This window comes from Stegodyphus dumicola, chromosome 8 (genome assembly GCF_044657685.1).
Source record: "Stegodyphus dumicola isolate Sdum_Otavi_A_Nest chromosome 8, ASM4465768v1".
Classification (NCBI taxonomy): domain Eukaryota; kingdom Metazoa; phylum Arthropoda; class Arachnida; order Araneae; family Eresidae; genus Stegodyphus; species Stegodyphus dumicola.
The window spans coordinates 103,909,387-103,934,700 of NC_140775.1; the positions used below are offsets into that span (position 1 = coordinate 103,909,387).

Here is a 25,314-nt window from a genome sequence, read left to right on the forward strand (position 1 = left end):
TCCGCGAAGTTTTTTCACTTATTTCGTAACAGCTTAGTGATTTTGTCTCTTTTTCACCCGCAATAAAATGAACAATCGTTTTACTTGTATTATTGTTTCATATCTGTTAGACTTCTTTTTAATATAAATCCAAGCAGCAAAATTTCGCAAACCTTACATTTTTATTGACTAAAATAAGTTTATTATCCTATTCATTATTACACTACTGTGTCTAAGAAATATGATTTTAACTCTTTTTATATAAGTATTTCGTAAAACGGAATATCAGGAAACGAAAGCGGAAGCAGTTCTCTTTTGTTAATTTGGTTTGTTTAATCACGGCAAAGCACTCGAGGATCTAAGAGGAGGGATACTTTCGCGGAGGACTTTCAAATGGAAACTGATTCATATATATGCTACATTTGGGGAAAACCACGAAAACGGCCATGCAGCCGGCATTTGAAACTCGGACCGAACTACCAGTGCTTTGGGATTTCACCTATTGGCTGCTTGTTGGAATATTGCTTTCAGAAAAAAATGTATAGCTTAAAAAGAAATATTTGGAACTAAACTATCTTATTTTGACTATTTCGCTTTACTGCGATAAGTAACTTAACCTGCGAGTATTATGCTCTAACAGAACAAGCAACTGCTATGTGTAGTTTAAAATAATGCAGTAGCCTTAAAAGCATGTATGAAGCGTTAAAAGGATTTAACTGATTATATAATGTCGTAATTCGCTGCTGCGTACCCGTCGAACTTTCCTTTGTACTCTTCAAGGTCTCGAACATGTATTTCGATGCTGCTTCTCCACATATGTGGCAAGAATTTGAATCCTTAGCAAAAAAGATTCACTTACCGTTTCTGGACACGATTCTTTACTTTCAAGAAACGTTGCTTGGAAAATATGACTCTTGATTTAGACAGGATAAAAAAAATTTACATTCTCGGACAAGGTCAAGTCTACTCTTTCGGTAATCAGTAACTTAAAGTAGCGATTTGTTATACGGTTGGGGAAAAAGTAGGGGGAAGAGAAACAGAACAAACGAGTTGTGAGATAACAGTGGATGCCAGATTTCATAAAGATTAATCAGAAAAATAAAATTATCATAGTCATACCGAATTAATGAATCATAGTGGCCCCTTACATTTAATGCATGCTTGGAAAAATTTGTCATAACCTAGTCAGGTGATTTCACCTCCGGCTGCTTAAGCTTTGATTATATTTTTTCTTTTTTGTTATTTATGGCAGGCTACTGGTGATTTAATAAAATAAAGGAGGTAAATGGTAAAAAAAAAAAAAAAAAAAGTGTTACTGACAGATTTTAGAGTGGGACTGAATGTGTCCAACTCAAGGACATTTCGAACCTAAGTCCTATATAATGAGCTGATATGTATTTCCGAATTTACTATCCACTTTGCAGCGTGGCTAGTAAAGATCCTGTCCAGTCTCCAACATGAAATTCTTGGTAAGATCGACTTTATTGTTTCTTTACGAATACGATTTTTGGTCTCACTTTTTCTTTCAATTATATGACTGCATTCGTTGGAAAATACACAGCTTATAATTTACTAACTTTTATACTGCTTTTATACTGTTTGCTTGCAAAATTATGCTGTTTTTAGCGAGATAAGTAAAAAAAGATAGCAGATTTTTTTTTATTTTGCCTAATTTTTTCCTTCGAACAGTTTTATTATTTAAATTAATAATTTCAAAGTAAAAAAATCTTAAATTAAAAAATACAAATTATTTTTAAAAAATTAATAATGCACAGATCTCTGCGTTTCCTACCTAACTTATGAACGTCTAATATTTTAATTCAACTAATTTTTATGATATTCAGCAGCTGGTCATGTTTATATTAGGTTTCGCACAGCATTGAATTAACAGAACATTAAACAGAAGCGGCCGCACACATTAAACAGAAGCGGCCATCGTAAAGTAAAAAGATAAAATATTTACTTATATATAGCGTTGGTATATTTTTTGGGCAGCAAAATCATAAAAGGAAGTTCATTAAACGTATTTAAGAAAACATATCTTTCTTTCGCGTAAATAAAGTTTTTTTATCATTTGAGTAAAACCATTCTACTATTAAGGCTATAACCAGAATCAAATATTCAGGTTACAAAGAAAAGCGGTTTTTCAGGAGCAAAACTTCCTTTTCAGACATTGTAATAGGCATAAAGAGTTTGTTTAAATAATAAAAATACGTCATAAGTTTGACCGTATAGTTGAAAACTTATTCGGAACATTCAAAAACATCAGATAATAACTTTCTATCAAAAGCTTATTACGTTTTTATTTCATTGAACAGATGGTAACTTTCTAAATATTTTCTTACAAACCTCATACGAATATAATTAAACTAAATCGAAAGCCATTATTTTTAAAACATACATTTAGTGTTTTGGCTATTCCATTTTCTAAACATTAGCAAAATAAAATTTGTTCTGTTAGTTTTATATTTCAAAATTTTCTCAGTAGATAACATACTACATACATGCAAACCACATTTAAAATTTTTCGGTAATTTATTGTAAAGATATTATTTTTTAATCCAAACTCAAGACAAAATTTTAAAGCATTGTTCCGAAATTCTATACATAAAACTATTCCGTATATTATTAATGATGGAAATAAATTCATTTACTTTTAAAGTGAGTAGTTCATACAATAATGCATGAACTACTCACTTTAAAAGTAAATGAATTTATAGAAATAATTAAATTATTATTATTTTGCAACATTCAGTCAACATTATGTCTTAAATACCACTGTGAAGTTTAAGATGAAATGCACTGTAAGAGGAAAATAGGTTTTTAAAAAATGCATTATGTTCTAAAAATTTTAAATCATTCATATAACCTATTATATAAAATTTACTTGTTAGGAAATCTCCTCAGAGATCTTGATAAAATCTTTTTATTCAACAGTAGAACAATTTATTTGTTTGGTTCTTTCTTCACGGATTTTTTTGACAAAAAACTAAACTACTCGTACATATCACAAATCAGTCTGTTTAAAAATAAAGCATTTTTAAAGGGATTTATTATTTTTTTTATTTTTGCATAATAACATTCAAACTTTGTGCAAGTTAATAAGATAAATAATCTATGAAAGCTGAGAAAACTTCAGTACAGGAGAAATAATTTTCTTACTTCAATATTTTAAAAACTGCAAATATAATTAGATGTCTATTTTAATTGAAAAATTTAGAATTTCAATATATCTTTATATGAACATTATTTTCCTGCATTTATAATAGTTATCCCTAAATTTGAGTTATTGAAACGTTCTGAATAAATTTAATTAGAAGAACATATCAGTTAATAAAAATTCTTAAAACAATTAACATAAGAAAATTCCTTCCCATGTTAAAAGATTTTATAAGTAAATTTTCAGACTGTTTGAAAAAATATCGTAAGTGTTATTATATGTTTACAATTCAAATATATATTAAAATATGTAATTAAAAAATATATAGAATAGATTTAAAATTTTCTAAGTTCATAAGTTTTTCCAGGATTAACTTCATTTAATTAATGGGAAAATATCTGTTCAAATTAATTTTTTCCTCCTCAAAAGCTTGTCTTAAAATATTGGACTTAAAAACATTCAAGAACTAAATGCTGATAACGTATGCATAAGATTTCGAGAACCTAAAATTTCTTGATACTAACTGTGCCAGAAGATTTCAAAATTGCTATGACAATGTCAAGTAACTATCAGATCTTCTTCAAAATAAATTAACCTAAAATCAGAAGGTCTTTTTGTTAGAAATAGGCTAACTTGTAACCAAGAGTGATAACTTGTAAATGACAGCTTGCAAAGATTTGTTAAAAGTAAACAAGTTAGCAATACATTTCTGGTGTGAGAATGATCGAGAATTATTGATTGATTTAATTAAGTTCGTCCAAATTAGAACCTAAGGTAAGGTTTAAAAAGAGGTATGATTTAATTATAAAGTGTTAAAACGACAATTCAAAGGAAAGCTAACTTTCATGATTGCAATCTAATAGATTAAAATAATCTAATAGATAGTAGAAAAAATTAATATTTTTTGTTTTTCTAAGATTCAAAATTTTTACTATTAAATTTGTTGTTCCATAGAGACCTAAGGGAAGGCTTTCATTCAATAACAAACAATTATATCATTCGAAAAATGCAGCTAATTATTATCAAAATTTTTAATTAATTTTTAATAGCAATTAACTGCATTTTCCCTAATAAAAATATTGATAATTCCAATAATAATATCAATTATTAATTCCAGTAATAATAGTTTTTGTAATTTGAAATGTGAATGAGGACTTTAAAATTTGTATTCTAAATTATAAACTGCTAATTTTAGAATATTTTACACTTCTTATTGGTTATTATCACTAACAGGATTCTATTACAAAACTAGTGTAGTAACTATTAAAATTATAATATTTGAAATCTTATTGCTTAAATTTTGAGAAGAAATTTTGCAATTGTATTGTGAATAAAAATAATAGTTTTGAAATACTATACCCTGTTCAAATTTGTAGTTGTCAATGCTATTAAATCCCACAGTAAAATAGCATATTTTATAATTTTATTGCTGTTTACTTCTAAGTGTTAATTTTGGTAATCGAATGTCCTAGTATAAAAGACATGAGAGTAGCATTAGAGAAGTCTTTTAATTTTTGTTCAATGCATGTATAATTAGGATTGAAAGATTACTTTTGACTGTTACAATCCTAAACTTTTTTATTGACAAACTTTTTAAAATAAATTTCAGAATGGAGACAGTATCTAGGATAATACTGCATTTTGAAAATTCTTTTAAAAATATACTTTTGTTTTATTTGATCTCATTCTAACACGTTTCATTAAAAAGATAGAATTTTTGACATAATCATAGGGCTACTATAATAAAGAAACTACTCATATACTTTTCAAAATAGAGTTATTATTCTTTTTTTTAAGCGGGAGATGGGGAAAATATGCAGGGCCCTCCCTGGGATTCGAACGCTGGACTTCCCAACTATGCGTCGGGTATGCTTCCAGTTACACCACAGAGGCACGCGGAAAGAAGGGAGAAAATACCATTTATCTATACCATGAAGCATTTCTAAAAATTAAAATCGTAAGGTGCTCCGCCAAGGCTGGACTTGCATTTTTAACATGTGTGATGTTTCCTCTTTAGATATTTAAGTTTAGAAGCTAGCTTAAATTACCTATCTTGTATTGTACAATTTATACGAGTAATTTAAATTTTGCCTCTCAAAACAATTCAGTTTCTTTTCATATTTCGAACATATTTAATTACAATATAGAGTCACTAATTCTCTATTAATGCAGAGTAACAATAAAGAAAGAATATTCTTTTATCATAAAAGTTTTTGAAGAAAAGATAGATTTACTTTTATTTTAAGAAGTCTTTGCATTGAGATGCGCTGATCTTAAATTTATTATTGCATGAAGACTCAGGAGTACTAGAGGTAATTTTGTTGTTAGTAGCTGATGTTTCTATTGGTAATCGAGGTCCAAAATTTGCCGCAGAGAAGCGTACAGTTAGTAAGCTGCCCCTTGCTTCCACACTCTTTCTTTCCTTTTGGGAGGATAAAACATTCCTGCGAGTTCGTCTTTTGTTTTTCGGCCCGGGGGAGGGGGATTCATTCAGTCAAATTTGCTGAATGCTTCGCAATACTTTTTCAGTCTTAGTAACTTCTCCAGACATTACGAGGCTAATATTATTAATTCTGTTGGGTAAAACAATTGTTTTATTATATGATAAAAACAAATTCTGCAGTAGTAGTTGATGAGAAGAGGAATATAGCTGTAAGCAGTTTTGTAATATGATAACTTTTTTTAATAATCATAATTTTAACTCAACATTTTCTTTTAATAATGTAATTCAGTTTGTATTATGAGTACTGTAATTACCAAAAGTTCCTAAAATGAAACTGCAAAAATACTAAAAGTTAGTATGTTTAGGTTCATAACTGGATTAAAAGGCAATAGTTCAGTTAATGCTTATAAATTCGTCTATTTCTAAATACATGGTATCATTTCAGTAATTAGTAGAGATGAAGGATATTCAGACACATATAGGCTAACGTATAATTGTTTAATGCCTTAATTTCTAAGCCGTTCTTGGCCTCAACACAGACTTTATATTGAATCAAAGATACACGTGTTATTGATGGAGAAGTTCCATATACTTTTCTCTCTACAAATTTTATCGAAGCGACGTCAATAAATTACTTGTATTCAAAGTACACGGAGATCTAATGCAATTATATCCAAAGAAGACTTAAAATCATTTATGCTTTTGCGGAAGAATTTCTAAAGGAAACTGGCCGTTAAATATGAGAAACATCCCTAAATATCGCTTCAGTTATCCTGTTTTACCGAACGTGAGAGAGCTATCAGTATGTCGTGGCTCAGCTACACTGTCAGTGTTAAATCGTACATCAAAGAAGCAAACTGTTCTTTGATTAAAATTTCCTGCAGATGAATAATCAGGCCTCATAAGCTGTTAATATATAAAACATCTCAAACTTACTTATTAGATAATTTGATACTATCAGTCCTACGCCCGGGTGGCTTTTAGCAGGCATATTTTTTTTTTTTTTTTAAAGTAAGTAACAAAAGCATTTACACTTTAAAAAAGAAACTAATGAAATCTCATTGAGCATTAGCCAAGGCTTCTCAATGCAAAAGACACAAGCTAGACAAAGAAAGCGTCGGGGCACATTGGCGTTTCCGGCTGTCCGCTTTGAGGGAATTTACAATTATACAACATTATCAAAAATAGTTTTTGATTAGCCTAAGATATATGGAATAAACGTATAGGTTTTCAAGCTCTAAATAGTCAAAAATATTATGCTAGTGTTATTGAGATATAATTGATATAATTTCTTTTTTGAATATATAAAGTATAAAAATTCCAAGCACTAAAAATTGTATGCTGAAATCAGAGCATTAAAATTTAGCTTTATTTTGAAAATTAAGGCTAGCGTTACTATAAAATAGCGACATATAATAATATAACAATAAATGAATACTATTATAATAGTGACATATAATTGATATAAAAATGGAACTTTCAGGAAAATGCTATTACTGTCATATAAATAAAGCATGAATTGAAAGGCTTTTCTATTTTTTAAAAAATATTATAATAATAAACATAATTTTAGTTAAGGTCACTACGGGTAGTATCGTCAACGCTCTATATTGATGACACACTATAACTACCTCGTTGCATTATAAATTATCGTAACTACAATGGCTTTATTGTTGTTTATATAAATACGTAAGTAAGAGAGACGGAAAAAGGTGAATTTTAATTTTTTCCTTAGGTTGTACTTCTTTTTGCCGTTGCGGCCACCGCTACCAATTATGGAAGCTATGACAAATATTACAGCCATGCTCCAACTACTTATTCTTATACTTCCGGGCATTCCGATTATGTTCCATCCCACGGTACATACAGTTTGGGAGGTTTAGGATATGGAAGCGCCCTTTATGGTTCTTCATATGGACATCAGGGTTACGGACAAAGTGGTTGGAAATCTGGAGGCAAGGCCATATACGGACAATCAACCTACACTGCTCCCGCACATGCTGAATACATTTCTGGTGGTTATGGATCAGATCATAGCAGCGCACTCTACGGAACTGGATACGGCAGTGGACTCTATGGCTCTTCATACGGTCACCAAGCTTATGGACAGAGCGGCAAAGCTATATATGGATTAGGAGGAAGTGGACTGACACATCATAGTTCTTACGGAGGAGCTTATGTCAGCCAACCTAAGCGTTATCAGCCAGCCAGGTAATGTTCCCATTAAAGATAAAAATTTATGCAAAAGCTATAAGAAATATCTGAAATGAAATCCATTCACATCCTATTCATAAAGCCAGATGTTCAAAAATTTAGATTACAAAACTGAAACAAACATCCCCATAAAACTTTCAGCGTTTTCAGTGGTAACGCTCCAAGGGGGCATATTTATGAGAATAAAATGTTCTAATAAGGAAAAATCAAGACCAAAAAATTATTACAGGCTGTAGAGTAATCCATATATCATTGTTCAAATTATAGAGATAAAGAAAAGGAACTTAATATCAAATGAGTAAATTTATAAGTAGCTATGCTTAAAGCTGATTAATTTAATTTTTCACTGTTAATATTCAATATTATCACATAATGTTCCATTATATCTATAAGGAATAATTAATTTAGATAAGGTTTGGAGAATGAAGTTTACAAAACAATTGATATAGCAATACATCTGCACTAATTGATACCTAATAATATCACGTGTAATATACGCAATTCCAAAATAAATAAACATAGAGCGCATAGAGCTATCATTAAATATTAATTAAATTGTTAAAATTATGCACGCATTGCTCTTCATTTTTTACATCCAGGAACACGTCTCATATATCCGAGCAAAAATTTTGTTGTGTTATTAACGGCCATCTGAGGTATATAAGTAAAAATTACACTCACATAAAAAATATTAATATCAATAGTCGAAAATAAAAATTAAAACAAAGTGATTATAACTTTTTTCAAATATGATTAAATAAGCTATGTATAAAAGGTGCGAAATAACTAATATGACAAATAAAAGATAAAACAAAATAAAATGAATATATTTTATCAAATGAACCTTCTTCATACAGAAAATTAATGTAAAAAATAATGTCCAAGAAGGAAAAGTGTGAAAAGTGTATGATAAACGTTGTATATATATATATATCAAGTGCATATAAATATAACCTCCTGAAATATTCCTTCCCACGTAAATTTCAAGAATAAAATCATATTGTATATGCTTATATTTATCTCAAACATTTCAAATACTGTAAGTTTTTAGACTTACAGTAGCTAAACTCCAATAAATAAGCGTAATTTTAGGAAATTTGAACATCTGGGTCTAATAATTTATATTAAAATGTAAAAAGAAAATACGTGTTTCTTAAAAAAAATATATTGTTAAATTCCTTTCCTTTTACAGCTACCGTAGTTCCTCTTGGCAGAGATCTGGTGCTCATGGATTCTCTAGTGCACAGGGACCAGGCAAAATCACATTCACAAAGGAGGTACCAAGCTATTCCACCTACCAGAGAACGAAACCAGCCGTTTCCGCTGTATCTAGCTACTCTTCCTACAAGAAGCCCGCCGTTACTACTTATGCAGTCCAACCTGAAATTACCAGCTATGAAAAGTACGTTGAACCAGAAGTGTCAGTTGTCTCCAAGCCTGTTGCTACATACGCTGCTGTTAAACCCACAACTACACATTTTGAAAAATACGTTGAGCCAGCAGTCTCGTTTGTCTCGAAGCCCGCTGCAACATATACTGAAGTAAAACCCGCAGTTACACATTTTGAAAAGTATACTGCCCCCAAAGCCTCATATGTTGCACCCGCAACTACGTATGTTGCATCTGAGGGAGTAGCTTCTTTACCAGTTGCTGCCCATAAACAAGATACCCATTCTGCTTTTTATACAGAAGTCGAACCAGTCAGTACTGTCATCACTCAGCCCAAATACCAGTACGTGGCTGAAGCTCCCAAACAGCATACCAGTACTTACATCAGCAGGCCTGTCAGCACTGTCGTTGCCCAGCCTAAATACCAGTACGTGGCTGAAACTCCTAAACAACATACCACTACTTACATCAGCAGGCCTGTCAGCACTGTCGTTGCCCAACCTAAATACCAGTACGTGGCTGAAACTCCTAAACAACATACTACTACTTACATCAGCAGGCCTGTTAGCACTGTCGTTGCCCAACCCAAATACCAGTACGTAGCTGAAGCTCCCAAACAACATACCACAACTTACATCAGCAGGCCTGTCAGCACCATCGTTGCTCAGCCTGCTGTTACTTCGGTTGCTGACCCAGCTGTCAGTTATTATGAGAAAGATCATCACTCCTCCATTGCTACTCCAGCAAAAAGTTATATTTCCAGTTCTTATCCAGCCTACAGCTACATCTCAGAGGCATCCCCAGTCTACAGTTTTTCATCTAGCAGCTATCCATCCTATACTTACAGCTCCCCATCTGTTTACAGCCCATTCTCATATTCTCACTCCTACCCAAGCAGCTACTGGAAGAAATAGGCACCTGTTCGATCATTCAAAAAGGAAAATGTAAGTATAACTTTCTTTCATTTTACATTTAAATTGTTATTATTGTTATTGATTATTTTTACATTGCTGTTGCTGCAGTAAGTTCAGTAATTCACTAGTTTGTAACTTTGATCTAATTTAGTGCAAGAAAGTATGCATCTAAAGAAGGCTACTTTTCATGCACCCGAAAGTATCGGAAAAAGAGTTTTCAGGTTTAAAGAATTTAAAAACCTTGACGTGACTATTGCGCAGTCTTATTCTGTTGTCAGTTCTGGAATCTTTCCTGGAATTCCATTAAATTTCCTAGACGTATTTAAACCCTAAAATGAAAACGACGAGATTTAGAAAAGTAATACGAAGTTAAGAAACCGTTAGTTTTTTAATTAGCAACATAACTGAACTTTAAGAATATTTATAACTATTGAACATTTAGCGAAAATGACGCTTTATGGTAGAGGCGAAAAACAACTCTCTTACTGAATAGGAGATTGCAAAGAATTATAACTTCCTAAAATAAAAATTATGTTTTATTTCAACGAATGGAGCCAATTCACGTGTCACCTTTTTACCATATGATTAACTGAGGTTTGCATGCAATGTATATCTACTTTTCATTCACTTTCTGAATGACATTTACACTTGAAAATATATTTCTTCAGAATTGGCAACTTATTTTTTCCCAGACTAAAAAATACCTTAGCAGATTTGTTTGCGTGTGTCATTTATTTAGCGCTTACTGGATAATAGCTTTAAGCACTGATATTAAAAATCGTTGTAATAACAAGTTTTGCGACAAATATCCATTTTGCACTGACTAAACTTTGCTTTTCTTTCTTTTTTTTTTTTTTTATTATTTGCTTTGTCCGTTCGTGTCTAATTTTCAGCTAAATGAAAAAGGAAATTAAAATTTTGTACTAAAAGTACTCGTTTATGTCTGTTCCATTATCTCTCAGCAATACTTCGCTTACGCAATTTGATTTTTTATTCTTACATTTAATTCTCTCTAGATTAACTCGAGGAATGCATTGTTAATCAAATGCATTCAATTGGCAACTTTTATAATTAGGGGCAAATTAAGGTTCGCACAGCACGTTTTTACTGTTTTTACAGTGAAGTTTACCTGTGTGTACATATATGATATTTTTTCATCCACGATAGCTCCTGTATCAAACTTCCAAAAATTTTCTAGTTTCGGTATTAAGATTTTTAGCATTTACATAAAGAGGTGATTGGATCTTGGATAAAACTGGACAAAGGAAATGGTACTTCACTTGAAGCATGTAACTGTTTTTAATGAAGAATCATATTACAATGTAATTGAAAGTTTTCAGTTTTAGTATTTAAGACTTTTATGTCAAGGGGAACATTGGCTAAAATTGATAAGCATGGTACTTTAGTTGAAGCTTCCACCTCGTCGTGGTGCACTCTGAAAACGCTTTGCGGCTAAGTGGCCAACAATGTTGGCGTGCATAATTCTTTCCTACTCCTAAATGTTAAAAAAAAAAAAGAAAAAAAGAAAAAAACATATTAGGAAAACTATATTAAAAAAATATAATCACAAATTCTCAGATTTGATATTCAAAACTCTAGTATACATATACGAAGCATATATGATATTCTTATCATAATATCATATATGCTTCGAAATAAGAATAAAAAATCAAACTGAAAACACTATCACTGAAAAAGTTTTTGATTACATACGATAAACCAGAATGTACTTTACTTGAAACCCTTAACAATATTTGTGGACAAATATTGCAGCACATATTAAGAAGACTTATATTATCAGAATCATAAAATAAGAGTTTAATCTAAAATACTGCAGCACATAATTAGTAATACTTATATTATTTCTAGATGTGATATTTATTTATATCAAGTCGTAGAAGACAATGAATTTTACAACAGCCTTTCATTTGCTTTTTAAATTATGCTGTTCGTTTCAAAGTACTTATTCTAAGTGTACTAAAAGCCCTTAGTTTGCTTAATTAAAACCAATTAAATCATATGTTCAAATGCCCAACAAAATAAAAGTTTAGTAAAAAAATAAATAAAACGGCAATCGTTTGATTATGGTGGTAAAAATTTAGGAAAACACCTATGCACATCACCGATGATACTTAATAATATAGAATCCAAAATGTCGTGCTGAAGATCTTTCTATTTATTAAGAACAGTAAATTAGATTTTGTTTACAAATGATCAACCAAAAGTTATACTTTACTTAAAGGTAGTTGTTATTTAAAAACGTAAAATGTTTGGGATTTTATGTTCAACATTCTGATATGCTGGCCACATCAGACTGTTTTTATGAGATCAAAATATTTTACGTGATGGTTACCTTAATTATTTAAAAATATATTCAACAACTTCTGTCTACATATAGGGATTAAAAATTTTGTATTTATTATTTACTTGTAAAGATAACATCACATTCGTTCATTTATAATTTTCAACAAAGAAAATCGGGTATCAAGAAGCCTCGTTTTTGAATCAGTTTCTAGTTTTGAATGGGAATAAGTTCATTTTAGGTGTATATCTACTTAGATTTATAGATATGTCGTACAATAAAACTCTACTTATTTGTAACTTTATTCTCATCGCTTGTTTTTATTTTTTAGACCAAGTAAGATTAAGGTTACTGTAAATTTAATTTCAAGTTTTTACGTTTTTCGTTGATTTACACAATATGAAAAGATAATGAAATGCAGTACGTATATTTTAAGAAGCATTTAAATTAATTTAAAGGAAAGCGTAGACATGTACAGGGTGATCAGCGAATAAGCCCTGATTTCAAAATTAAACAAAGAACGATAGAATTATGCTTTAAACTGTACGTTCATTAGCAAAACTGTAAAAATGGTGTATGGTGTACAAAAGTTTAGAAAATTTAGTTACAAAAATCGTTAACATATCGTTAACTCTGAGCTGAAAACGGTTCGGAACAATGAGGTGGCGTAAACGAACAATGAAATTTGACATCACGTCTTGCAATGTCTCAACAGAAATGGAATCACATGCAACACCAAACAACGATTCAAGCTCATCTAGAGTAGCTGGATTGTTTCGATAGACAGTGTTTTTCAATGCGGCCCACAGAAAGAAGTCACAAGGACTCAGATCTGGAGAATATGGAGGCCAAGCTATTCCTGTGTCAGTAAATTTCGGATAATCTAACGCAATTACTCTATTTCCAAAGTATTCATGAAGAAAGCGAAAAACTTTATCTGTTCGATGTGGTCGAGCCCCATCTTGCATGAACCAGTCGATACCTGGTCGATCCTCCAACGCTAGTTGAGTGCTGACAAATTGTTCGAAAATTGTAACGCAACGTCCAGTAGTTATCATTTCTCGTACGAAAAATGGTCCGATAATGCCGCTGGCGCCTACCGCAGCAACTTTAGGCGAATGCAGTGCTTTCTCTTCACACAAATGAGGACTTTCGGTACCCCAAAATCTCCAGTTTTGTTTATTAACGATTCCATTCAAATGAAAATGTGCCTCATCTGTGAACCAGATGCAGCTTACATCAAATCTGTCGTTGTCGACCATTGTTAGAATCTGATTCGCAAAGTCAACTCTTTGTTGCACAGCTTTCATGGGTATGGCCTGATGACCTTGGATTTTGTATGGAAACAGCCGTAGGCCATTTTTTAATATTTTTTGCGTGCTCCTGTACTTCAAACCCGTCTCTGATGCCATCCGTCGGAGGCTTTTCCTAGGATTTTGCTAAACAATTCCAGAAACTTTGACTGAATTTTCAGGAGTGACTACAGTTTGCCTAGGCCCAACATTTCCCTTTCGATCATCAGCCACGCTGCCAGTCCGTTCAAATTTCGCGAAGAGCATACGAATGGTTTTCGCATTGGGTTCAACTGCAACATTGAATCGGTTTTGAAAACTGCGACGTTTTGCCGTAGTGTGTTCTAATCGGTGAAATTCCAGAACCAAAAAAAACATGTTGTTCAATGGAATACATTATTTCACTTTCTACGCTAGCCTTTTTTCACTAGCCAACAATCGTACTGATCACTTTCGAATTCAAAACACATTTTTAAAAGCTATTGATAGGTCATTGCGATTAGAGCGCCATCTGTTAGCGATTTTCGTAACTAAAATTTATAAACTTTTGTACACAATTTTTACAGTTTTGCTAATAAACGAACAGTTTACCGCATAATTTTATCGATCTTTTTTTTATCGATATTTAATTTTGAAATCAGTGCTTATTCGCTGATCAACCTGTAGATTGATTTAAAATATTCGATAAATGTGTAACCGATGAACATAAATGGAAAAAAAATTACAAATTCTCTTAGAATTATTATTTTTTATTTATTGATAAATTGCTTAGTCATAATACACTGCTGGACACTGAAAAGGCAACACCAAGAAGGAGTGGTCAGAAAGTGATAAAATTTGAAAAAAAGAGACAGCAAGCAGCAATAAATGACCTTTATTTCAAAATGATAGTCAGAATACAGAGCGAGAACGGCGTCGGCTCAGTAGGATGTAGGACCACCGCAGACAGCGATGCACGAAGAAACATGTCTAGGCATAGAGTCAATAAGAGTGCGGATGGTGTCCTGAGGGATGGCTCTCCATTCCCTTTCAACCATTTGCCACAGTTCGTTTTCTGAACGAGGAAGGGGCAGAGTCTGCAAACGGCGTCCAATTGCATCCCACACATGTTCGATTTTTGACAGGTCAGGAGATTACGGTGGCCAGAGAAGCATCTTCCATACCTTGCAGAGCATGTTGGTCAAATGCGAGAACTGTGTGGTCAAGCGTTATCTTGCTGAAAAATTGCATTAGGCAGCACCTGATTTCCACCGGCCGCAGTACATTATCCAAGTATCGCTGGGCCGTCATAGTGCCCTGAATACGAACTATAGGTGACCTGGAATCATAGGCAATAGCGCACCAAACCATTATGCCACGTTGTCGCGCGGTGGGGCGTTCCACAGTTACTGCCGGATCAGATCTGTCTCCACGTTGACGCCACACACGTATGCAGCGACTGTCACTGGATAAACAGAAGCATGGCTCATCTGAGAACACGACGTTTCGCAATTCTGTCATCCACATTGCTCCATTCCGGCACCATTCTAAACGTTGGCGTTTATGCTGTGGGGTTAATGGCAGTCTTCTTAACGGACGCCATGAGTGCAGGCCACGTTCAACCAATCGACGGGAAATGATTCTGGTCGACACGGGAACGTCCACGGTATCTTGCACATGCTGCACAATCGCGGTACAAGTGACTTGCGGGACCGCCACAGCTTTTGGGCGGATGCGTCGATCCACGCGTGCTGACTTCACTCTGGCTGCGCCTGCACCCCTCCTTCTTCCCACATTTCCTTGTTCCAACCATGTTCGCCATAGCCGATGCACCGTGTTCGCATCCATTTGGGTATCAGCTGCGATTTGATGTAAGGACCAACCCGCCCTTCTCAGTCCGATCACCATACCCCTCGTAAAATCGTCTATCTGCTGGAAATGCCTTTGTTGATGGCTACCTGGCATTCTCTCCTATTAGACGTATCCTCCGGGGCAAAAACCAACTTTCTTCGATAATTCGTCTGGCAGAAATAATGACACGAATATTGCCCATTCTGCACGTTCCTTCCCTTATATCTTACTTCCCGTGCGTCGGAGAGCTGCGCATTTCACATCAGTCGCATAACTCAGTGACGTGCGTCTACTCTAAAATTTGCATAAATGTCCGACCACTCCTTCTTGGTGTTGCATTTTCAATGTTGAGCAGTGTATTTGCTTCTTTTCTAAAAACGGACTAAACTAGAGCAGTGATATTATGTCATTCTCTACTCAAACAATTTTTATTTTACTTACTGCAATCGAGTACCTTTAATTAATTTTTTATGTCTTTTACTAGGTTTTGGGGGGAAGTCTTTCGTTTTTAAGGATAATGTGTCATTTTTGAGTAAAATGTAATATTTAAAAAACTGTTTTTTCTTGATTAAAATAAAATAAAGCAAACAAATCAACAAAAGTTTGTCATTTATGTTGCTGTAAATAAACTGTTGATCAAAAGGAAGAAGGAAACATTTATATTATTCGAATTTTTCAATAATTAAGCTTTCCTTTATTGCGGATAATTGGAATTCTTCTGCAATTCTGTTAAAAGTATCCTAAATCTAACGCTCAAATTTTTCAGTTGAGTTGATTTAAACGAAGTGGATTTAAAACTCCCAAAATTATTAATTGCATATAGTCGAGATTCCACTTATTTACGCTAACGTTTTTTCATATCTTTGTTACTATATTATAGGCTTCTATATATTTTGTTTTTCTTTTGCAGATCATTTGATGAATGGAAATACTAAGAATTCAAACCTATCTCATTCGTCTTTCGGCTAAGGGGACAAAAAGGATAAAATCATCTTTGTGCTTTTGTAAAATGTTTTCAAATAAAAAATGTTATAAATGAATTACTCCTTTATTTCTTATTATTGCTTAATACACATGAAATAAATTTAAAATAAAAATTTTAAATAGTAATAAATTAAAAATACTTCTGTTTCATAATTGAAATTTAAAACAGAAGCGTTCGACAAGCACAATGAGAAAATATTTATATAACATGGCGAGCTATTTCATTTGATAATCTCTTAATTATAGAGTGCATTCTTATAAATTGAATTTTAGAAGAATGAATTTTTTTAAAAAAAGTTAATTTTCATCTGAGAAAGTTGTAGGAAATACTTTGGTTATTCAGATACACGTTATATGCATTCAATGTTTTCATTTAGAATGTCTACTTTAAAAGAATAAGAAATCATGTTCCAAACGCTGAAAGTTTACCAATTTTTCTTTTATAATTAAAAAAAAATACTGTTGTACCCGTTATCAGTTATATATAACTTGTAAAATAACAACTGAATTCATTTTCTCTCAAATGTTTCCCGAGATAAGTATCTATAACTGACTTTTCAGGATTATGCTTTAGCAAGTTCACATAATTTCACTGAGAAATTTATAAGAAATTGAGAAAATAGGACATAAAATACGATAATTTCTGTATCGCAACTGAGATATAAGCAGAAAGTAATTATGGTGCTCAATATTAGGATGAAAATATATATTTTTGTGATAAGTTGGCAGCATTAGGATTTATATTATTCTGAATTAAGTTTATTTTATGGATTTATATTATTTCGAGTTGAAGTTTGATTTTATATAATGCTAAATTTACCAAATAATTAAGCAATAAATATAATTTATTTTCAATGCGGTAGATTGTTAAAAACAATAATTTATCTACACAACATTTCATTACATTTTAAAATGCACAATTTTTAAAATGATTTATTACATTTTATTTCAAGAGCAGGCCTTTCAGTGCTTTCAGATAATACTGTAATATTAATTAACCCAATAATACTCAGATGTTTTGAAATGAGGAACATCAGTTACGTAATGTATATTATCACTTAACATTTACTTCTTTAAATTGTGAAAATGTTCCAGATTAATATTATTTTTCTAAAATGTACATAGAATAACTAACAAAAACTATAATAATACAATAATAATTTAAGTAATAATACGATAATAAATTAAATGATTTATAATAATACATTTATGACAACCAATATGGAATTTTTACTCTTCTTATACGTTTTACTCTTATAATAGTATTTTAAATCTTTCCGTTACAGTGTGAATGTTGGGCATACAAGTCTTTTTGGAGGTTCACAAGGAATAGCTGATCAAGGTTTCTCTTCTGTTATTGGTCCAGCTTCAATGCCTTTTGTAAAAGATACAGGAATTGCTGGGCATTCTCGAAATCATGAATTCTCCACATATAATGCTGCAAAGCCAATCGCTGATGCCCAACACAGGTGAGACTTAACTTTAAAATTCTGAATTTTTAGATGTGCAACAATGTATTTGATGCACACTCTAACTACTCTTCAATACACTTTACCTAGAGTAAGTGAACACTCTCATGACGGTGCATCTGCCCTTAAATTTGGATCACATGGTTTTGCTGCTTCCCAAGGTGGTGCGAAAGTTTCTTTCACCAAGGAAGTTCCTACTATTGGCACATTTGAGCATTTTAAGTCTACATCCACCCACCAATCCACCCATGGGCCAGTGAAACCAGCAACTGGAACTCTTCACAGGTAAGATCTTTCACTTAAACGTATGTTAGGAATCTAGTTAAAAGTATTCTAAATTTCAGGAACTCCGGTTATCTGAATTAGTTTTTTTTTCGTTTTGGGCCAAGTAACACATAATTTATTTGAGGCATAAGGATGATTTATGTGCTAACTTATTTAAGTGTTTTCAATATTTTCTCTGATTTAAATGGCACAGTACTGCATAGTTTTACTATGCTATTAAATTAATTTTGGTTGAATATAGTTTAATACGCATACATTTATAATTTATGTAGGCTGACCAGCGTTCGGAAATATGTAGACTATACATATCAATGGAATAGGAATTAGCGTTGAGCAGAGGACTCCAGTTTTTTTGTTTACTTCATTAATAATTAATTAGTCATAGTGCTCTTTTTCTAAAAACAGACTAAACAAATTTGACGTTTAAGTGTATCAACTGCCTTATCATGTAAGGAGTTTTTATTTTGAAATATGAAACGGAATGAAGTCAGTTGCCTTGTGTGTAGGTTGTTCTGTAGTTCATTTACGATTTTTGTTCTTAAGATTAAAATTTTTATATAAAATTAAAAAATAGAATAAAAATAAAAGTATTTTAATTGAACGATTTTTGCCGAAATAAAATATAATAAAGGAAATAAAAGCTCTCATTTCCATTAGAATGAATGTTCTTTTCGACCAAGCTGAAAGAAAAAATTTAAAGCAGTCGGATGGCGGGCGGCCGTAATTTCGTTCGTGAGAATATTTGAATTTATGTAATGCATTAAAGTTGGTCGTAATCATTAACCAACTTTTGATATTTATTTAAACAGTGAAACCACTGGACAATCCCATGGTGCCTTTACAACTGTCTACAAGGCTGGAAGAACTAGCTTTTCCACGCCGCACGGCCAAGGGCAAATTACTTTCACCAAGGAAGCTGCCTCTGCAACTCTTCAACCTGGTCGACCAAAAGTAGCTCCGTTCGCAAAGTTCACTGGATTGAAACCAGAAGCTGCACATTTTGATAGGTTTAATATCTTTTTATTCTAATTGAGTGTCATTATTTAAAATAAAATCGAAATTTTATAATGAATAAAATGTTTTGCAATTTCAGAACCTCAGGAGTTCAGTCTCATTCTTCAGAATCCTTAGACGACGCCAAATCGCATGGTTTTTCTGAAATACATAAAACAACTGAAATCACTTTCGTCAAGGATGTCCCAGCTTCACCCGGATTTTCTAGTCACTTTGAAAATGCACCACTGCTATCTACTTTTGGAGTCGCAAAGCCACAATCTGCATCTCATAGCAAGTAAATTATCTGGTTTTACATTTCCCATTTTTTTCTTTAAAACTGATCTGATTTAAAATTAATAAAACGTTTGATCTCAAAATGTTTTTTTTTTCCACTCCAGAGTACTTGCAGGACAAACTCATAGCACAAGAGCCATCCAGAAAAGCAGCGGACAGGGCTTCTTTGCAATAAGTGGTCCATCTCAAATTTCCTTCACAAAAGATTTTACACCCACAAGTCATTCTTCAGGTGCTGTTGGTCCTTCCACTCATCCCAAAACTGGAAGTACTGTGTCCTTAAATGCAGCCGATAAACTGGCCTTTCCAGCTTTCGAAACATTTTCTACCTCATCTGCATCAGGATCTCCTAAATCCACACATCAGGTCTCTGGTCAGTTTCATAGCGCTGAGAGAAGTAAAGTTTCCACATTAAGTTCAAGTTTCGCTAAAACGCCTGCTCAAGGAGAACTTGATGCAGGTTACCATAAAAGTTCTGCCCTTGTTCAACCAGCTGAAATTCCCGGAGTAAGTTATATTGATGATAAATCGCCTGTTTCAGAGCACACAATTGCATCTGCTCATTCAGGAGGCTATTCAGGTGGAAAATCGACAATTCAAGGCCACTCTTTCTCTATCCCAGTAAGCGGAGAAAAATCGATTACTTCTGAAAAAGCCTTCGTTCTTGTTCCAGAAGATAGCATTGCTTCTGGAAAATCTTCTGGGCTTTTAACTCTGTCTAAATCTGACTTCTTGAATGCAGGTAAAGATACTCATTTTGCAGGTTCTTTGGTGTCTGCTGGAGGAAGTGGTTATGATAAATCTTCAAAACACTTTACGGGTATTGAAACTGGAACATTAGGACATTCTTCTTCAGCTTTTAAGCATACATCTACTGATATTCCAGCTACAGAAAGATACCAGTTACAGAAAGATAAATCTTCTGCCTGTAAGCATACATCTTTAGTTGCTCCAGAGCATGCATCATTTTCTAGTTCAGAAAAAGGATATGAAACACCTACAGTCGGTACTCTTAACAGCCAACGGTATTCTTCAGCGTTTTCCCCTACTTCTCACTATGGGTCAGCTATTAGTGACTTGTCGGGTGCTCACGAAGTTCATGGTCAAATTTCCAACGTTGCTCCTCTCTACACCTTTAAGTCTGACAGCTACCCTACATATGCTTATGAATCTCAATCTATAATCAGCCCTTATACTTATTCTCACTTTTATAGTTCCTAATCTCACTGTAGAAACCACAGTTCCAAGGTTTATCTACTGAAAAAAAATGGTATGTGCCTAGTTTTCATTAAATAAATGAATATTACTTTTTTAATAATTTATGTTATATTTTATGTTTAAATTATTTATCCCGAAATTGTACAAATTAATAACTGTTATCATTATTATTGTAACTACCGCAATATACAAAGTCGAGCTTAAGTTAATTAAATTTCAACATTAATGAACCGTTCTTGAATCTCCGGACTTTCGAAATAATAACCAGTACATTTCCATTTTAGCGTACACATTTTGATAACGCACTAAGTTAAAGGGAAATTCAACTATGTTCAAAAATATTTTGAGCTAGGCTTTTTTCATTGCTATTATCATTAATAACTCTAACGCGTTTATAAACTTGATTAATAAATTGTTATTCAACTAATTGTCTATAAATATTAAATATTAAAGAACTTTAAACAATTTAATCTATAATTTTTACCTTTGCTATGAAGCCTTTTTCGTGAAATTTATAATCAGGTCTTTAAAACCAGGTTCTGTTTAAAACCAATTTTATTCATCAAATAATTTAAGCCTTAATTTTTCACCTAATTGCTTTTGTTTTACAGAGGAGGTAAGGAGAAAACTGCCTTTTTAACAAATGAAAAAATCATGATTAAAAAACGGTATTTTTTACAAACTGCACTTTCGTAAATATTCCATATAGATTGCACATCTTAAATCAGAGAGCCGAATATATATGGCGTTTATATCAGAAATACTATATACTTTGAAACAAAAAGGAATGCATGCATTGTAGAGACATTAGGTATATTTTGGAAGTAGGCAAGATGAAAAATCAGCAATCGCCTTCGCCGGAAATCGAACCACGGAAATACCGGCCCAGAGTGCTGAACCACTACACCACGAAGGCACACTAGGAAGGCGGGAGAAATACCTTAGTATAGCATGAGTATTTCTAACAAAGGTTCCTCAACCTTAAACATTTCGGGCTTTCATTTTCAGCTAATAAACTTTCAAGCTTTCTTTTTTTGCGGCCTAAACTCATACATATTTCACGATTAGTTTCTACTTTATTTACATAGTGTCTTCACAGATGTTCTTTTATCCCATTCTCTCGGGGTGATCTCTCTTGAAATTGGGGGCGGAACTGAACCAAAGTCAAGCTGTCACCTACATGGTGCTCAAAGCTCTTGCCAACGATAGGCGCATTTGACTCCTTGCCACGATGATTATCGTGGGCTTGTGCTGACCATTGTTAGAACTAACTAAACTGAACTAAAGTCGATCTGTAACCTACATGGTGGTCAAGAACTGAACTTAAGTCCAGCTGTCACTTACATGGTGCTCAAGGCTTTTGCCAACGATAGGCGCATTTGATTCCTTACCAAAATGATTATCGTGGGCTTGTGCTGACCATTGTCAGAACTAACTAAACTGAAATAAAGTCGAGCTGTCACCTACATGGTGCTCAAGAACTGAACTAAAGTCGAGCTGTTACCTACATGGTGCTCAAGGCTCTTGCCAACGATAGGCGCATTTGATTCCTTGCCACGATGATTAACGTGGGCTTGTGCTGAACATTGTTAGACAAGCAAGACTGATAACAATATCAACGGATGCTCTGCTTTGATAGAAAAAAAATCCTAAAATTATGCTGCTTATAACAACGAGTTGAAAAGATTTTATTCGCAAATAAAGCCTTTTATATACTTTTGCTTAATTCGGCTTTTCTGCTTATTTTTTTGGAGGGGAGGAAAGATCAATCCATGACGTTGACTTTTTATCCATTTCTAGAGATCCAGTTTTCTTTGCAGTTTCCATAGACACTTATTTACAATAAGAATGCAATAATCGTAAGAATTGTTTGATATTCAATATAATTTTTATTCTAAATTAATTTAAACAGTTCTACTCCTGTTTAATGGTAAAGCGAATTATCTCTTAAGTTTCATTTTTATACTGTCAAGTTCACTAAAAAATAGCCTTTTAAATGAAGCTTTTGGGAAATCTTTGTATAATTTATTGAAATTCGGTTCTTTTTAAGAAATCGCTGGATTTATTTTAGTTATGGTTCTTAATATAAATTAAACTATACAAAGCTAAATTTAAACTAATTGAATCTAATCATTCTTATAGAATGTAAACTCAGATCACAAACGCTTTGGATCCCAAACAAATCGGTTTCATGCACAAATATTTTAAACAAAAATGTCTTGGGTGACGATGTCTCGAGATACGAACAAGTAAGCCTGCAGCAAATGGCTTTCCAAAATATAATTAATGCAGTGGAGCGAATGTCTTCAAAAGAAGATGAAAGTGTTGATGTTCATATTTGTTTCACTTTTGCTTTATGAATTTACATTCAAAATATTCTTTTCTAAGCAATCATTTAGGAAAAGGGAACGCATTATTTAGTTTTACATTAATTCCTGTAGGGAAAACTGTAACAGTTTACAAATATTTCAAGTGACTTTAGGAACTTTGGTATCTTTAGGAACGACTTACTTTTACGAAACAAAGTTCCATTGCATATATCGTTTCTGAACTATCATTTCTATTGTTCCTTGAATTTCCATTAATACCATGTTACGGCTAGTGTATGATCCATGATTTTATTTTTAGACTCATATAAATAAGAAAATTATGGTGTCTAAGGAATTTTTTAAACTTTTTAATGCATTTAAATTAAGCTGTGTGATTTAATAAATTTTATATATATACATATAATTTATTAAATTTCACAGCTTTATTTATATGGCTATATATATATATATATATATATATATATATATATATGCATATATAGCTTTTATAGGACATACAGATTTATTATAAAAGTGTTTTTTGCAAAAATAGTTAATTTTGCTAACACAACAAATGTATAATATGTATTGACTACCATACGTGTATTTGTCACTCTTAAATAATTTTCCTCTGAAATTTTGCATAATACTTGTAGTTGCAAGATTCTTTAGTTTATTAAAAATCATTCTATATGGAGATATGTAAAATTCAAAGCACAAAACAAGTATCTGATCTGTATCTGAACAAGTACCTTTAAAACACAAAATAAGTATCTGATGAGATACTTATTTTGTGTTTTAAAGCCTTTCGAAATTATTTAAATAATTTTATCTGCTTAAGTAGAATTTTTTTTTATGCTAAGCTTTTTATTATTACTTGTTATTATTAGTAAATATATTTTGCACTGATTATTTATAAATGTGTGTGAATAAAACTGATATTCACCTTAATATTGCTAATATTATCTTTACATGATAATTTAAAAGGAGGAAATATAAATTTACGGAAAGAAATAATCTACGAACATACGATGTCTAAATTTTTTAGTTTTATTAGTAGAATCCTGGAATCCTACGAATCTTGTGTACGGTTAAATATTGGAAAACTGTTTGTTATTGACTAACAATGCATTTATTAAAGATTTTAGAGACAATTTAGCATTCCATCTGATCCTCTCGTATTTTGATTTGAAAACTTTCTGGAAAAATATACGAAATTTGATTTTCTATTCAAATTCTATTTTGAAAATAAATCTCGGAACTTGAGAGTTTTAATTATGTACGTCTCTACTTAATTTCATTTGTAACTTCTTATTAAACGCAAGTATATTTTTTAAGAACATATTCTGAAATTTATTTATTATTAATTTATTAATTAATTTCAAAATTATTAATTTATTTTTCATAAAGTGCAGACTTAATTTTTTTAAATTAAACACTTAATTTTAAAATTATTTTTATCATCTTATCATTATTCTTACATGAAGGATTAAGGAGATTAGAGAAAGCTTATGATTCTTTTCACTTCTGCGTATTATATCTATCATAATCTACAGTTAATTTGTTACATATCGAACTAAAATTTATTTTAAACTTTATTGTTAAACATTTAATTATCAAAATTCTCTTTCAATAAAATATTGCAGCGCTAAGAAATTAATCCAAACAACCAAATATCTTCGTTATTAAATATACTCTAGTGTAAATTTACTTGTAAAATTTTTAAATTAAAAAATATTTAAAATGTGCACATTTTTCAGGTCTAAAGATTTGGGAAGCTGCGCGACTTCGAATTCGTCAAGCAAGGATGTTTATTTAATGAATATTAAAGATTTTAAGTTCACAGAGAGATCTTAAGTTTTAAAAACTTCTCTGATAATGCTGGAAATAGAAGTTACTTATTAAATTATGTGCATTTGTAAGGGATATGTTCAATTTCATTAAAAATGTTTTCATTCAAGGAAATGAGGTACGATATAAATGGAGGTTCTGTGTTTTAAATGTTAATTTTTTGTATGTAAAGTATTAAGTAATAAAATATCCTGCATGAATTGCGATATTATTTTATTTTGCTAAAAAAACATTTAATCTGAGTTAAATGACATGAAAAATATTCATTGCGTATTATTACATTGTTACATACATTTTAATAATTTTACATCATGATATGCATAATTAAATCAAACCATTCATTTTAGGGGACGGGAAAAATAATGAAACACAAATTGCAGAGAAT

The 25,314-nt window shown here is 32.0% G+C and overlaps 2 protein-coding genes across 3 annotated transcripts in view; one reads left to right on the forward strand and one right to left on the reverse strand.

Annotated features, from left to right (window-relative positions):
- The window catches only part of LOC118186822 (uncharacterized), a 370,423-nt gene that overhangs the window by 120,614 nt on the left and 224,495 nt on the right, over positions 1-25,314 (reverse strand). The gene's annotated exons all lie outside the window — the stretch shown is intronic.
- Positions 1,293-25,129, forward strand: LOC118186818 (uncharacterized). The gene is made up of 9 exons (XM_035356972.2): positions 1,293-1,448; positions 7,318-7,793; positions 8,989-9,198; positions 17,794-17,976; positions 18,067-18,261; positions 19,071-19,268; positions 19,355-19,552; positions 19,656-20,821; positions 24,839-25,129. The coding sequence occupies exons 1-8, from the start codon at positions 1,437-1,439 to the stop codon at positions 20,770-20,772; spliced, it is 2,589 nt and encodes an 862-aa protein (XP_035212863.2). The 5' UTR covers positions 1,293-1,436; the 3' UTR covers positions 20,773-20,821; positions 24,839-25,129.